This window comes from Diabrotica undecimpunctata, chromosome 1, assembly GCF_040954645.1.
Source record: "Diabrotica undecimpunctata isolate CICGRU chromosome 1, icDiaUnde3, whole genome shotgun sequence".
In the NCBI taxonomy this organism is placed as follows: Eukaryota; Metazoa; Arthropoda; class Insecta; order Coleoptera; family Chrysomelidae; genus Diabrotica; species Diabrotica undecimpunctata.
The window spans coordinates 68,866,621-68,883,550 of NC_092803.1; the positions used below are offsets into that span (position 1 = coordinate 68,866,621).

The 16,930-nt window shown below is 31.5% G+C and overlaps 1 protein-coding gene across 1 annotated transcript in view; it reads right to left on the minus strand.

The window, feature by feature from the left end:
- LOC140452230 (carbonic anhydrase 9-like) overlaps positions 1 to 13,939 on the minus strand; it is a 50,544-nt gene extending 36,605 nt beyond the window's left edge. The window contains exons 1-2 of the mRNA XM_072546386.1: positions 13,891 to 13,939; positions 6,034 to 6,072 (exon numbers count right to left, since the gene is read on the minus strand). Coding sequence (XP_072402487.1) covers positions 6,034 to 6,072; positions 13,891 to 13,939 — 88 coding nt within the window. The remainder of the gene's footprint in view (positions 1 to 6,033; positions 6,073 to 13,890) is intronic.
- Positions 13,940 to 16,930: the final 2,991 nt, after the last annotated feature.

A 16,930-nucleotide genomic window follows, 5' to 3' on the forward strand; every position in this document is an offset into this window, starting at 1 on the left:
AGGGGCGAGATGTTAACAGATGATATAGGGGTAAGATATATGTGATTGTTTGTTAAATGAAAGAGTGATGAGAGAGTGATCAAGAGATATATTTTTGAAATGTGTGTTAAATTATTGAAATTTTTACAGAAAGAGAACAGTTATATGACAATGAATGAAAGTAGTTGTGCTATTTTGTGGGTTTGCAATTTCTTCTGACTTGTAATAATCAACTTTTGGATAAAAAGCAATTAATTTCTGTTTAGGCAGATAATTGTGATATCAACTGTTAAAATTATAAAACTAAAACACAATTAGGGATAAACAGAACACAATTAAAAGGACAAAACAGACATAAAACTTTTAAAAAAGGGGGCTTATTGGCACTACATTACTTGGTAGGAGAGGAACTGGTAAAAATTGATAAAAATTGTTACCTCGTAAAATACTAGTAGGCAACAAAAAAAACTAAAAAAAACTTAATTTTAAAACTCAACTTAATTCTTTAAATCTGGAAATTTCGTTTATATTAATATTTTTCTCCGCCAGAATTGCGCGCTTACTGAGCCAATTATGATTCAAGTAATTATTTAATATAGCTGAAAAGACACAATTAATTCTTGTTTGGTCTCAACAAAATTGTGTTAAACATGCATTAATCTCATCCGCTTATGTAAAGAGTATAACTGGTAATATCTGTCTGCCTGTAAACTAACAATTATGCACTAAAACTTCACTGTACAAACACATGCAGAATAAAACTTCGTGGAACAATAAATCAAAGGTTTAATGATTATATATTTGAAATTGAATAATAATTAGAAATATAAAATCGCAAAACAGTGTTGCTCGATTTTCAGTAAATAATGAAATTCATTTAGAATCATTACTTTGAATTTTAGATGATAATATTGAATAATATTTTATTTTATTTCTTTCTTTAAGAAAATATTAAGTGAAATGATATATCCGCTCTCCGCATTAGAACAGCTGTAAGTTGCCTACATTTGGGACAACTTAACTACTGTAAGTTATAAATTTTTTTATAAAATATACTTTTTATATACTAATAAGATATAAAATACGCTTTCTTCATACATACGGTAAAAATATAATATGGAAAATTTTATGGATTTAGTATACTTACTACTTTAACCTTGTCAGTAGATTTTAAAATTGTTTAAAATTGTGTTAAAATTGATTTAGAATTGTTTCATTAAATTTTTAATTATTAAAATGTATTGCATTACTGCACAAACTTAAATTTTTAACGTTGTTGCAGAGAAAATGTTGAAAAGATTTTTTTATTGCTGAAAAAGTTTTTTTTATTGTAAATAAGCAATGTTGAACATTTTACAATTATGTTTAATTCTAAACATACTTCGTTTATATTATTTTCAATGTCAAAAATAAAAATGTATTACTCCTGAGTAAAAATCACATTTTTAAAACACTTCAAATACAACTAATAAAAGTTGATATCTGATGGTATATGGTATATATCAGTATATATAGGAATCAGTATATGTATAGGAAAATAAAACTGCTTTTAAAAAATTAAGTCACTTTATATTTAAATTAACTACCACTGTAACAGTAGATCGTATAAAACATTTTGTATATGAGTATAATGTAACTATTTGTATAGGAACATAAAGCCGTTGCTTTTACTATTTTCCTTATTTCATTATTTTTTCCCAAATATTAGACCTTCCTAATGTAGAAACCCTTAATTTAGAAGAGTGATTTCATAGTTTAAACGCCGAATATCCTCAAATTTAAATGTACACAGCGGCCCTAGAATGTTTTAGCGGCCCTAGAATGTACACAGCGGCCTGTTTTCTCGATTGCAATTTGCGTTTCCTCATAAGAAATTACAGAATATATAAAGTAGTATATTTATTTGTGCTTCTCTATAGTAGACTTGACCAGAAGTTGTCGTACAGTGTAGCCAATTCTTGTTCACAAGTAGTAATTATGGTCATACAAAACCTGTATTCTTCCACGCAGCGATTATTACCGTCATAAAATACAAACAAACATGATTTTTTCAATAGTAAAAATTAAGCACAAAATTGTAATGAAATAAATTTTATTTATATGTTCCGTTTCGTTACATATTTAAATTTATAAAATAAAAATCGATATTTTAAAACATTATTTTTTAATCTTTTGGCAATGTTGGAATTAGCGAGGAAATTCCGTTTTACAATTCGGACCCAGACATGCCGTAAAACTAGTTTTTATTATTTTTTCGCCGAAGAAATTCATTGGCGTTTCTATGGGTAGTGCATTTTGTGAGTATATTTTATGTGATAAGTTTGTAAACTTATTGTTGTCAATACTGTTTTAACAATACTGTATTGTAGTATTGATAAAACGTGTTATTGATAATAAGAGTGTTATTTTTAGTTATATTCTTATACAGAATTGTTGAAATTATTGTATATATAGTATATACACAGATTATTGAAATACAATGGACGAAAAACCGAGTTGTTCCAAGAGAAGACAGCAAAATTCTGATGTTGATTCCAAAAATGAAAAGCCGCAAAAGAGACGGAAAATGTTAACGTCCGAAGAGAAGGTAATGATACGAAACGTTTATGAAGGAATTGTCGGCCGAAAAATGACATTAAATGTTAGCCAAGCGGTCGACATTTGTAGCAGTTTAACAAAAGTATCCGTTAGCTGTATTTATCGTGTACTTAAAAATACGTCGGAAAATAAAAAGCAAGAAAAAAGTAAAACTAGAGGTAGGAAAAGCATTGTTTTCGATGACGAGGCAAGGAATATTATACGTCGAAAAATTCATTCATTGTATTTTCGGAGTGAAATTCCAACACTGAAAAAAATTTCTCAAGAGCTCGAAAACGATGACTCTTTATCCAAGATATCTCGTAGAGTCTTAATCAGAACCATGCGCGAAATGAACTTTCGATATGTAAAACGCAACAGAAAAAGTATGCTATTAGAAAAAAATGAAATTATTCTGCGGAGAAGAAAATATTTAGAAGAAATACGAAAAATTCGCAGCACTGGACGCAAAATATATTATTTCGATGAAACCTGGATTAACGAAGGTCATACAGTTGGAAAAGTTTGGCAAGATTTAAATGTCAAAAGTAAACGCGAAGCATTTATAGAAGGCTGGTCTACAGGATTAAAAGCTCCATCAGGAAAGGGACGGCGTTTAATCATCACCCATATAGGAAGTGATACAGGGTTCCTTGATGATGGTTTGCTTCAATTTGAGTCGAAAAAAACAGGTGATTATCATAAAGAAATGACTTCCGAAGTATTTGAGCGCTGGTTTAAGAGAATCTTACCAAAATTGGAATCTGGGTCTGTGGTTGTTATGGACAATGCACCATATCATAGCCGCAGACTAGAACAATTACCGACGACGGCATGGCGGAAAGGGAGAATTCAAGAATGGCTTAAAGAAAAGGGGATTGCATACGAAGAATCAATGCTCAAAATTCAACTACTTGACATTGCATGGTTAAGGAAAAGTGAATATCTTAAATATGTTGTGGATGAAACTGCAAAAGATTATGGTGTCAAAGTTCTACGTCTACCATCTTATCATTGCGAACTTAATCCCATTGAACTTATCTGGGCGCAAGTGAAAGGAAAAGTAGCAAGCAATAACAAAACGCTCAAATTAAACGAAGTTAAAGAACTTTTGTTTCAAGCAATCCTCCATGTAACTCCAGAGAAATGGACTAAATGTATAGGCCACATAATTAAAGAAGAATATCGTATGTGGGAACTTGACACTGATGTCAAAGTTTTACTAGAGCCAATTATAATTACACCAGGTGAAGATAATGACAGCGATAGCAGCACTGCATCTTCAGATTTAGACAGCGAATAATATTTTCTAATAGTTTAGTAGGAACATCAGCATAAAAAACCAAAAACAAAAAAAAAAAACGAGAAGAACATAGTAAGTGTGTATAGAGTTTGTGTTTAAATAGTAGTGTTAAACAGTATAATGTTTTGTTACATCCAAAATTATTTTTATTTTGTTTTTATAGAATTTTATTTTGTTTTATTGGATTTTATTTTGTTTTGTTTTATACTGTTTAAGTGTTTTGTTTATTTTATTTAATGGGACAATATGGCTCTTGGCGAACACCCATTTAAAAAAAAGTGACACGCCACAAGACATACCTCTCGGGTGGTGTGGAAACTGTCTTAAAATTTGTTTTAAAAAAATTTCATTGTGTAACTCTTTAAGGACGGGTCACGTCAAAAGATGTTTTAACGTAACTTCCGCGACAGTCTGGTGGCATCAGTAAGCTTTAGGCAAAATTACTTGTTTTTTATAGCTTTTTGTTTGTAGCATTCTGTATTTTTAGGAGACTGTATGGAATAAGCCACAAAATATTTATTTATAGGTTTAATTTACTGATTTTTCGATCTCTATATAAAGACATCGTTTTCAAATATACAAGTGATAGTAATATTTATTTTTCTATGGCTTTTTGCTTACCGTTCTGTATATGTAGAAATAATGTTAGAAATAAGTAACAATATATTTAATTGAAATGTTTAATTTACTGACGTTTCGATCTCTATATAAAGAGATCGTTTTCAAATATACAAATGATAGCAATATTTATTTTTCTGTGGATTTGCTTGTGGCATTCCGTATTTTTAGGGAGAATGTTGGAAATAAGCCACAATACATCTATTTACATGTTTATTTTACTGACGTTTCGATCTCTATTACAGAGACCGTTTTTAAAGTTAAGAAAAAAGAAAGAAAATAATATAAGAATATATAATAATAAACAAATAAAATAAATATAACTATAATTTATATCTTCGAAAACGGTCTTTGGATATAGAGATGGAAACTTCAGTAAAAACCTGCAGATAAATATATTGTGGCCTATTTTGAATAATAATATTTAAACAATATAATATAATTAACGTTGAAATAAAAGTGAGTGTACGCCATTGGATTTTTATACGTCTTTCCTACGCCTTTAAACGATGACTTACTCTCCCAAATAGTGAAATTAGAGTTTAGGACTTTAAATAAATATTTCAAAACCAAAATTAGCGAAATCAATTCAGTCGTACTCAATTTATTATAAGAACAGTTATAACAATCGCGTTGCGAACAGTTATAACAAACGTTATCACGTTTGTTAAACGTGATTTTATGATATTTTATAACTACATGGATCAAATAAACTAAAACTGTAGTGGTAAAGTCATATAAATCATTTTAAATTTACAATTAAAAAAATAAGGGTCATTCATTGAGATAAAAAATATCCTATCTCCTAAGTTGGACCAACAAATACTCACAAAATTGTATTGCAATATTGCAATCGGTTCAGTGGTTTAGTTTTGAATATTAGCTTGGACAAATATCGTGACACGAGACTTTTATATACAGTGTGTTCAACGAAAATTTGAACCCCCCAGGAACTCATAAATCAAGAGTTTTTTCAAAATTAAAAAAATCACGTCAATTTGTGTTGGGAGGGGGATACATTTTCAAGCAAAATTTATGCCCTTAAATGTAACCCCCTACTGCCCTTCATCAAGCCAACGTTTTTTTTTAAATAGCAAATGTAGTCGAGTGGCACATAATTTGAGAGATGTTTTTTTTACTATAGTAGTAGTGAAGTGACTAGTGAGTTTAGTAGTGTTTGGGGGCTCGGGAGACTGAGACCTTGGAAGTCCTGAAGAAGACATCAGAGAGGATGTTGAAAGCTCGGCCCAATGGATATCGACGCGGTTCAACCCGGAAGACTGGTGAGTTTATTATTAATTTTTATAATAGTATTAAGCTTAGCTCGATATATATATATATATATATATATATATATATATATATATAATGGTCATTTGTTAGTCCATTTATTAAAGAATATTTATGTATATATATATATATATATATATATATATATATATATATATATATATATATATATTTATATAGGTAGTATCATTAGGAAAAAAGGAATCAATTCAGTATTTTGTATGTTTTGTTTTTTATACCAAATACAATTTTTTTTAAATACTTACCAAAATTTAAGTAGTCCCACTCATCCGCACACAAGACGCCTAAAAAAATGTTATTTTAAAAAGATGGTTATTTATTTCTTGGTATGAATAATGACCTGTCTTTATTGTCATCAAATTCTCGATCAAAATTTAGAAAAGAAAGCATCAGGATATGATTTAATCGCCGGGGAATTACTAAAAAATCCTACCTCGTAAAGACACAGTAAAATTCAATAACCTAATTGCTGCTAAAAGTAATGAAACCAATAATAAAAGAGAAAAAAGCGATTTCAAATTATCAATTTGTCTTGAGAAATAAACATTCTAAGGTTAATCAGGTAAACAGAATAACCAAAATACTTGAAAAAATATTGGAAGAAAAGAAAGTCTGTTCTACAATATATTTAGACGTAGGTAGCTAAGGAGTTCGACAAAGTATGGCATAAAGCTTTAATCTACAAACTCAAAATTGTTATGCCTAAACAATATTCGGAAATTTTGCAGTCATACATATCTGACAGATATTTAAGATTAAAGCAAGAGTAAAAGCTGTGCGTTAAAATTTTACTCTCTGATTCGCAGTAATAAGTATGTATGTAGGACCAGTATCTATCCTAAGGTAAAGAAATATATTTAGGAGCTTGTTTAGTTTTTCTCCTAATTTGTGGAAATGGCCAATAGTGGAATAATTAGAGAACAATTTTTTTTAGTTTTACAGTACCTCCACCTATCTTCCTCATCAGTGAAACTCAAAACCATTTGATGATTATTTACGCACCTGCTCTCATTTATAAATTCTCTATATAATACATAGACTACTGTATGAAAAATGATGACTAGTCTTTAACCTACATATTCTTTGTGTGCCGTGCTTGTATTCAAGCGTTGGCTATCGTCCTATTGACAAACTGATGAAATGATTCTCGGTCGGCAGCTAGATGAACCAGTTCCTCGACCATTTGACCTGTCCATTGTCTAATGTTACGCAGACAGGACAGTTGTTTTCTTCCGACCCAACGTTTTCCTTCGATTTTGCCCTAAATGATTAACCGGAATAAGCGATATTTAGGTCCTCTCATTATATGACCGAAGTATTGGACCTTTCTCATTTTGATGATGTTGATAAATTCTCGCTCTTTGTGCACGGTATCTAGCACGCGTTCGTTAGATATGTGTGCGGTCCACGGGATTCTGAGCATGCGACGGTAACACCATAACTCAAACGCTTCTAATTTGTTAAGATTTTTTAAAATTGTTGTCCAGGTTTCACATCCATAGAACAAAGTGGACCAGACGTAGCACTTCAATAGTCTTAGACGTGTGGTCAACGACACACTTTTCCGTGCGAGTTCTATTCTGCATTCGTTGTTTATAGCATTCAACAGGGTTTGAAGATCTTCTAGACTCTCTGCCATTATTGCGGTGTCATCGGCGTATCTGACGTTGTTAATAATTTCACCATCGATCTTAACACCTTTGCGGCGATTATTTAACGCTATTTCAAAAACTGGTTCAGTGTAGGCATTAAACAACATCGGTGACATAACACATCCCTGTCTGACACCACGCTTAATAGAAACTTTAGCTGAAACCTCTTGGTCCATCTTAACACAAGCGGTCTGATTGTAGTAAAGATTTTTAAGCAATCTAATGTCATACGTGTCCAGACCAACTGAGTCTAAGCATTGAAATAATAATGTATGTGGTACTCTATCAAAGGCTTTTTCGAAATCTATAAAACATACGTAAATATTGTTCCTAAACTCAATGCTCTTTTGTAAGAGTATTCGCATGCAAAAAAGAGCTTCTCGAGTACCCATACCGTTTCGGAAACCAAACTGCTCATCACCAGTTATCCCCTCACAAGTTTATATATTTGATAATGCAATATTTTCATAAAAATTTTGAGCGTGTGACTCATTAATCTCATAAGTCGATAGTCGCTACACTGTCTGGTATTGTTTTTCTTGGGAATAGTTATAAATATCGATTCTAACCAGTTGTCTGGTAATTTGCCGCTGCTGTATATCTTATTAAAGAAGTATGTGATAATCGCAACACTCTCATTATCTAATAGTTTTAACAATTCTGCAGGTATTTCGTCAGGACCAGAAGCCTTCCTTCGTTTCGCTTGGTCGATAGCCTTCTGAACTTCTGAGATTAGAATCGGTGGGCCTGTATCTCGGTTAGATGTTATTTCTTGGTAGATTCTTTCTTGGTCATCGTTAAATAATTCTATTATGTAATTTTCCCATTCGGTACAGCGCTCTTTTTTATCACTAAAAATTCTATTACCGGAGTCTTGTAATATATTTTGCCTGTTAATTCTAATAAGTTCTGCTTTTGCCTGTTAATTCTTTTAGTTTTTTATGCAAATGGAAGCTGTCGTGTTGTTGCTCCAGTTTCTCAATTTCTAAACAGGATTCTTGTAGCCATCGGTCTTTTGCTACTTTAATTATTTTTCGGATTTCTTTATGTATTTCATTGTATTTTTCTCTGTTTATGGATTTATACTGCCTCCGAACGTCCATTAGATCTAAGATGTCTTGTGTCATCCAGTCATTTTTAACTGTTGGTCGTCTTAGAAGATTTTCTCGAGATGCAGTGGTTATTGTCGTTTTCATTTGTTCCCAGCAATCATTTATGTTGTTGGTATCTTCTAGTCTAATTTCGTGGAACTTGTTAATTTCTTGAGAAACCTTATTTAGAGTGCATGGGTCTTGGAGTGCATGTGTGATATTTTGGAGGTTTTCTGATTTTTACAGACTCTCTTTAACTTAACTGTGATTGTAGAGCACAGTAGAGTATGGTCTGACCGAATATCGGCACCTGGGTAAGTCTTGACTGATTTTATGTAGTTTTTAAATGCTTAACCTACATGCACGTTATTGATTTGTTTTTATGTCAAGTGTGAAGGGATTCCAATAATTTACTACTTTACTATAGGACCTGCATATCACAGTGTTTCTCATATCTCGAGTTAGGTAGGCGTCTGATAAAACATTTAATAAAGATGTTGTTAGTTATTTTGATTCATAACAGGGTATATGAAAGGAGCGCTTTTATAATGCTTATCTTCTTTGAACCATTCTATCGCTGCAATGCGTTATTTAAAAATATTAGAAGAGCGAAGAGCTCATTAGTAAAAGTTAATTTTGTTTAGTAGTCATCAGAAGTAGTAAACAAAATATTTAGTAAAGGTTAAAGAGTAAAATTTTAACACACTGTTTTGACAGCAGAATTATTCTGGTGTGTATTAGAATTTCTACAGATAGTAAAAGAGCTGTTCTAAAATATTTATGGAAGTAAAATTATTGTCAACTCGGAGAGATTTGATCTCTAAAACCGAGACGAACAAGCTGAATTTTACTTAAAATATTAATTTTGGGACCCCAAAAAAGATACAAAAAAGTTTACCACACCTTCCTCCGGCTTCCCCCTAAAATCTCCCTTGTAAGTGGGGTGGGCGGAAAAAATCGATTTACAAAGAATCTATACGTCGTAGAAAAAATATTTTAAATAAAAAATGGAGCTGTGACCATTCTAAACAAAAATGTTTATTAGTACTTCTTGTGTACAATAAACCGTTCTCTCAGAAAGTCACAACGCGATGGCGGTCACGATGGCGACCGCGATTCGACTCGTCTGAAACAAAAAAATGAACCAGCACATACTGGTGGCGACCTGCTGGCGATCAAAGGAATTTGTGCAGCGTTCTGCGGTAATCGCGACAATATAATTAGTTTAGTGTTGAGAACGCAGCAGTTTATCGCTGCTCGCATCGATCCAGATAAAAATGGATATCGAAAAAGTTATTAAAATTACGTATTAAAAATAAAATTGCTGTGTACCATCAACTGGTTCCCTAAAATTTGTTTGATGTTTGGTGATTTCTTGTCTGCTCTAAAATTTCACCAAAACTTTCAGAAGTCGTTCTAAAATATATTATTATATATTGCTAAATTTCTATTGCGTCCATACCGAAGCCATTTTAGCGTTGCTTGCTTTACGACAGGAAAGATTGTTTTCACGTTCAGAGCATCTGTAAATAGTCGCTCCGAAGATACCTTTTAGGATGAAATACGTATAAGCAGATATACAGACGCACTATACGTGAAATCAAATCTTAACTGTCTTTCCTTTTATTTCGATATACTCTTTATGAGTACTAGAAACCGTTTCGCCAAGGATTTTTGCTTAGTTGAGGAGATATGTTGTGAAATGCAATTTTAGATTCCCCTTCTTTAATTACATCTTTATCAACGTCTGTTTTGCCTTGCAATTCTTAGAAGGCACAGAATAAAGCAAAAATCTGAATTTGGTTTCGAGAGTTCGAAATCTTCGGATTTCGAGTTTCGTGATTTATTATCAGATGTCGCTATTGCGTCCATACAGAAGCCATTTTAGCGTTGCTTCCTTTACGACAGGAAAGATTGTTTTTACGTTCAGAATATCTGTAAATAGTCGCTTCGAAGATTCCTTTTAGGATGAAATACGTATAAGCGAATATACAGAGGCACTATACGTGAAATCAAATCCTAACTGTATATATATTGAAATGATATTGTTTAAAAAATTAATTTATAAGTTATATACTAGATAATTTTAGATATAACAAGTATTTGGTTATTTTAAGAAGTTAAATACTAGAGAATTTAATAAAAATATATTTATGTGAGGGCATTTTTAATAAATTAGCATATAATAATTGTAAAAAGTTGTATTTTAATGTTGTAAATATATTTAAGTGAGCCATGTGCATAGGCAACCAACTATACAGTGAGTGATAGACAGATATACTTACTCTCCAAGTGACATTTTAGGAAATAATTGGGAATATAAAGTGGGGTTATAATAATATATTGTTTGAAATGTGTATTTTATTAAATTAGAGTGTTAGTTACTAATTTGAATGTTTATTCTGATCTGAAAAGCCTAAATGTCAACAAAATTATCAATGGAACATTAACGAATTCTCCAGAGTGCAGAGTGTGACCATTGTTTACGGTCGAACATTCTGGAATAATGATTATGTCGGTGGATGGAACAGATATTTTTTTTTCGAGAACATCCATATCGAAGAAATAGAACGAAATGGAACATGATCCATGGAAATGGAACCAGATGATTCTAGAATATCCAAAAAGATATAAATAACCGTGATTTGGATTCAAGATGGCAGTTTTTAGTCAGAAGTCAGGCCAGTTTATTATGAAAGTTAGTAGACACATTTAGTTAGTGAAGTAAATTGTTCAGAATTTTCAAGAAGTCAGTCAGAAAAGTTTAGTAAGAAATATGAAAGTTAATTGGAGTCAGTGAATCAGTTACAAATAGTCAAATTGTTTAATATAGTGAGTTAAATGAAGATTAAAAATTATGCATATATTTAATGCACATTTATAATTATACACAAATAATTATTGAAGATTATAAAAGTATATTAGAAGAATATTGGATGGACATTGGAAGGAATTAAAATTATATTATGATTGGAGATTAGTATAAATCAACTTATAATAATTGGATATTGGTATATTGAAAAGAAGAATAAATATAAATGGTGTTTGCTGGTTTGCTTGGTGGTGTATAAATGCTGGTGAAGAAAACTATATCTTAAATTGGTAGAAGCTGATAATTGGAAAAAGTAATTTCACAAAAACAAGGATAACCGAAGTACGAAGACATTCAGTGATGATTAGAATCTATATAGTGGAAAACAGTTCATTTAGGCATTCACTGAAAGAAAGGTACAAAATTTTGTTAATATAATTTAGTTAGTGTCATAACAATTTCAATTTTGAAGATAGTTTGTTTAAATTTTACATTGTCTATAGAATTTAATTAGTTTTATAAGAATATCAATTTAAAAATAGTTTATTTTAAATTTATATTGGCTAGGTTAGATATATATGTGTGTTTCATAATAGTTATAATAAAGATAATTTAAAAAAGTACTTACAAGCTAATTCTTTGAGAACCGCGATAAAAACCCTATATATTATATTATTAAAAATACTCATTGCTCATCATTCAAACAAACAATACATCATAACAATATATATATATATATACATATATATATATATATATATATATATATATATATATATATATATATATATATATATATATATATGTAATATTAATATATAGAAACAGTTCCCATCTCTGAGAAGTTTTGGGTACTATTTATGATTTATGAAATAATTATTCTTGTTGCTTGCGCCTCAGGTTAATTTCATGTACCGAAACATCTCTTCTTTTTCTGCAAAATCACCTGCATAAATATCTGCATATGTAAATGGAAAAAATAGAACGCCTACGCATACCTTTTATTAAATTTTAGCAATGCTTCTTCTTCTTGTAAATCGCACATTTTTTTAAACTATATTTCCAACTGTATTTGAAATTGCAGGTCGCTATCGGTCCGATGTGTTCGTTTCTACAGAAACCGAGATCGCCATCGCCATCGTGGACGCAAACGCGATCCTGGTAGCTTAGATGTGTTCTCCATTTCAAGCGACCGGCGATTTTGAATATCAGTTCAGGTACGCGCCCGAAATCAATTTCAAACAATATTTGTATTAACTCGACGGTAAAAATTCGATATCTTTTGACCAAAGTGTACTATTGACAAAAATTAAAATGCGTTTTAAAGGTAAAGAGCACAGCTTTCATATGCAATTTTTGTATTTTGCAAATGAAGTCAGTTTGTACAAATATGTTAAAGAAAAAAATATTGCACGATGTTTCCTATTTTTTACGTTTCTCATGAGATCGATAAAATGTATTACTTTCATTCTCCGATGACTATGAAATTTATATTATTAGATCCTAATCTTAAAAACCTTTTTCATGAAATTTCGATTTTGAGTTTTGGACACAAATATAAGGCATTTAAATATACCTTAAAACGCTGAATTTTAAACTTTCTGTTTACAAACGATCTAAATCGTTTAAAACCTCTGTATTTTGATAGCAAAAGTACATTTTTTAAAACTACTCAACTTTAGCTTTAAACTCCACGTAGTTTCGTCTTTGAAATTTAGTTTTTTAGGCATATTTGAACTGCCTCATATTTATTGCAAAAACTCAAAATCGAAATTTCATGTAATAGGTTTTAAAGATTGGGCTCTTATAATGGAAATTCTATAAGGAATGTCTATTATATATCTACTACCAGTCAATGGAAGTGACAAATTTTATTTATTTAATAAGAATCGTAAAAAATGATAAAAGTCGCTTGACTTTTATTTATTTAACACCTTCATTTGAAGCAAAATGTAAATATTGCATACGAAAGCTGCACTCATCACTTTAAACCTTTTTGATTTTTGTTGATAGAGTTTCAAAATTGATATTATTCGCAATATTTAGCTTGCTTTTTGTCTGTGACGACTGGAGTATATTAAATGAACAAATAATGAAAATATCCAAAGTCATAAAACCATATAATCTTATTAAATTATTAAAATCGGAAAATTGTAATATCCCTGAGCATGACTATCCACAATTATACTATATAAAAAAAGATTACATATATAAAAGTTTAAAACAATGGAAAAAATATAAAGAAAAAGAAAGATAATAAATAAAATAATGCAATAAAAGAAAATAGTCCAAAACATGGTGAATTAATATATCAAAAAGTGAATATATAAATTAAATATGTTGTCAAAAATTGGGCTATACAACAAAAGCGAAAAAAATAATAAAATAGACGCAATTGAAAAATAAGAAAGACAAATAAGAAATTAAAAAAAAAAAAATAAAAAAAAATTAGACTCTTTCTCTAGACAAAATAGACTTGAAAAACTATTCGAAAAATTCAAGGTTGTGTAAATTCGAATTACTTAAAACAAATGGATCTTTACTTACTGATGAACACATTTACAAAAACAACAATATTTACTATTAAACAATTCATCGTGTATTAATTCCTTAAGTCCGTTTTGGATGTTTAAAGCCATTTCTTTATCGGTCATGCAATTATTTAACATTAGTATATTTAAGATAGTAAAAGCCTTAGGGGGGACTGACGAGTATACTAGAGTATATTTTAATCCATAGGATATAAAAAGTAAATGACGAAGGGATTGTCTTACATTGAAAATTAAAACTAAGTAATTAAGATTACTATGGATGGACAAGGATTAATAATATAAAGAAAATACCTTTTTTATGCCAAGGAGGTGGTAAATCTTTTAAAGACGAACTAAATTCCATCCCCTTAACCGGACTACTCATGCGGTAGGTGCTCTCTAGACCGGCGTATAACATGAATAGTCCATCTCCTCTCTCTCTCTCTTTCTCTCTCTCTCTTTTACTTTTACTGCAAATTCCTCTCTAGTATCTCCTTCTTTCTGACGATTTGAGTTACTGCTTCCAATATTGCCTTGTATTCAGTCTTTCCCTTCATTGCTACCTGCATTATTGTATTTGTGCTCTACTTATCTTCCTGTGTAATTCGTTTCTGTCGTCACTGAAAAAACTGCACTCGAATACACACAGTGCTCGGTCGTATCAGACACTCCACATTTTGCGCAGTTTCCATCCGCTACCTTCCTTATTCTTTCTAGGCAGGCTCTGAAGGAGCCGTGCAGGAAACACCCCTGCGATCACTTGTATGGCCACCGTTGATGTTGTTCTACATGCACGTGCTACCCTTAATAGTGCTTTTCTTTGGGTTTTTTCTAGCATTCTCCTATACCTTATTTCTCACTAAAGGTTCGCTTCTTTAAAGAAGAAGGTTCGAAGGTATCTAGAACTACCCTCAAGTACTTCAATTTTTTGGCACGTAAGATACTTTTTGCTTCCAGTGCAAAAACTATATTTTCTCTGGCCCTCGAATTCTTGAGGATCATAGCTTTAGTCTTCTCAGCCACCAGCATAAGGTCCCTGCTTCCCATCCACGTCTTCATTTTGTTAAGGGGCTCGGTTCGCTCTATGCATTATTGACCAGTTTTCGTTGTGCTCCACCAGCTCCACCAGGCCATCTGCATACGCCTGTACACCAATGCCATGGTCAGCCTTAAAAATATCGTTGTAAAGGATATCTCAAAGTAATGGCCCCAGGACGGAGCACTGTGGCACTGCCTTCGTGGTCCTCATAGAGTTGTCCACTATTCGTCGTCTTAATTCTTCCAATAAAGTAGGAATGGTATTATAAACCTTGTCTTTTAAATAACTCAGTAGAAAGAAATCCAGAGAAGTTAAATCGGGTATCTTGCTAATATTTTAATGAAATCTTTTCGTCCAATCAATTGCTCTATTAGCTACTGATCCTGTTTCACAAAAAATTTTAACCAGTTTTAATACGTATGAGTATTAAAGTTGCTTATCTTGATAAAGTCGATTAAATAATTTCGCTATTCCTCCACACTTACGTTTTTTAAAAAAATATGGAAATAATTTTAACGCGTTTTCCGATAGAATATACCATTTCCAATGAATTTAAAAAATACTTTTAATATCGCTGTTAAACACTACCAACAACAGTTTAAACAACTAAACTATTTGAAAATTTCTTTCAATGTAGTTTTTGACGTGATGAGAAACATGCATTATTAAACATAGCAAAACATAGGCTTGCCTTTAGTTTCTTAAGAAGTGTAACACTTTTAATAATATTAGTAGGAAAATAATGCATGCTTGAATTCTCCAGTGAAGTACCTGTCTACTGACGCACCTATTTAAAATTAAAGGTTTGTGGTACTGGAAGGGAGAGAGTTGACAAATAAAAAATGTCTATATCGTTAAAAGAGTATCCATTTGGAACACAAAATTAGCCTGCTTCAACATTTTCACAAAATCTAATGAATATTTTCAAATAGCAAAGTGGACTCTTTTGAGTGGTCAACCCTGTATGTATTAAGAATATCCGTAGATGCGTGTATGAATGGAATTAACAGCACTACCTAATAATTAAGTGCACAATTAATTAAGAGCTTTCGATGAGACGAATTAGAGGTGGGCTAATAAATAAATTCAGCAGCGACTTTTAAAAAAGACTTTTAAACTTTTGAAAAGTATTGTTCGTCGGGAACATGCACGTCGGGAACGTCGGCGTGCCTGACCAAAGATGCTTCTAGTAGAACTTTCAGTAAAACAGTTGCGTGAGCAACTAGAAAAACTCGATGAAGACTGCAGCGGGTCCAAGAAGATACTCCAAGAACGACTGAAGACTGTTCTCAGCAAGAATGGAGACAACTTAGAGACATTCCAGTTTCAATCAGCAGAAGAAGCTGTTTTAACTAAAATAATTGATGGAAAATTCGAGACTGTTTCCAAAAGATTTAATGATTGAAGAAACTTCTAAAAAAATGATGATAAATTAGAGAACGTTCCCAAAAAAATTGATAATATTTCTCTAATTATTAAAGAAGCAGTTAGACAAAACGACGAGAAATTAGAAAATGTGTCTAGAAGATTCGATGAGACTTCTCAAATAATTAAAGAAGTATGTATTTAGAACAATAAGAAATTTGAAGAAGTTTCTAAAACATTCGATGAGGTAGAAGAGAAGATAAAACACCTAGAGAGCATGATAGCTAATATGAAAACGCTACCACCAGTTAATGCATATGAGATTCAAACTGCCACCATTTGATGGAAAGTCTTCTTGGTCCATATACCTTAAACAATTTGAAGCTATTGCGACAGCCAATCATTGGACAGAACAAAAAAAGTCTCTTTCTTTGACTGCTGCTTTACGAGGTGATGCTGCGCATATCCTAAGATCGATTCCAAAGGGTCAAGAAAAGTGTTACCAGACCTTATTTACTCGACTGACTAGACAAACGTTAGGGAGATGCCCATCTACAACCATTTTACAAAGTACAAATAAGGAGAAGAATTCAACGTGCAAGTGAGTGTTTGCCAGAATTAGAAGCCGATGTTGCTCGCATAGCGCTGTTGG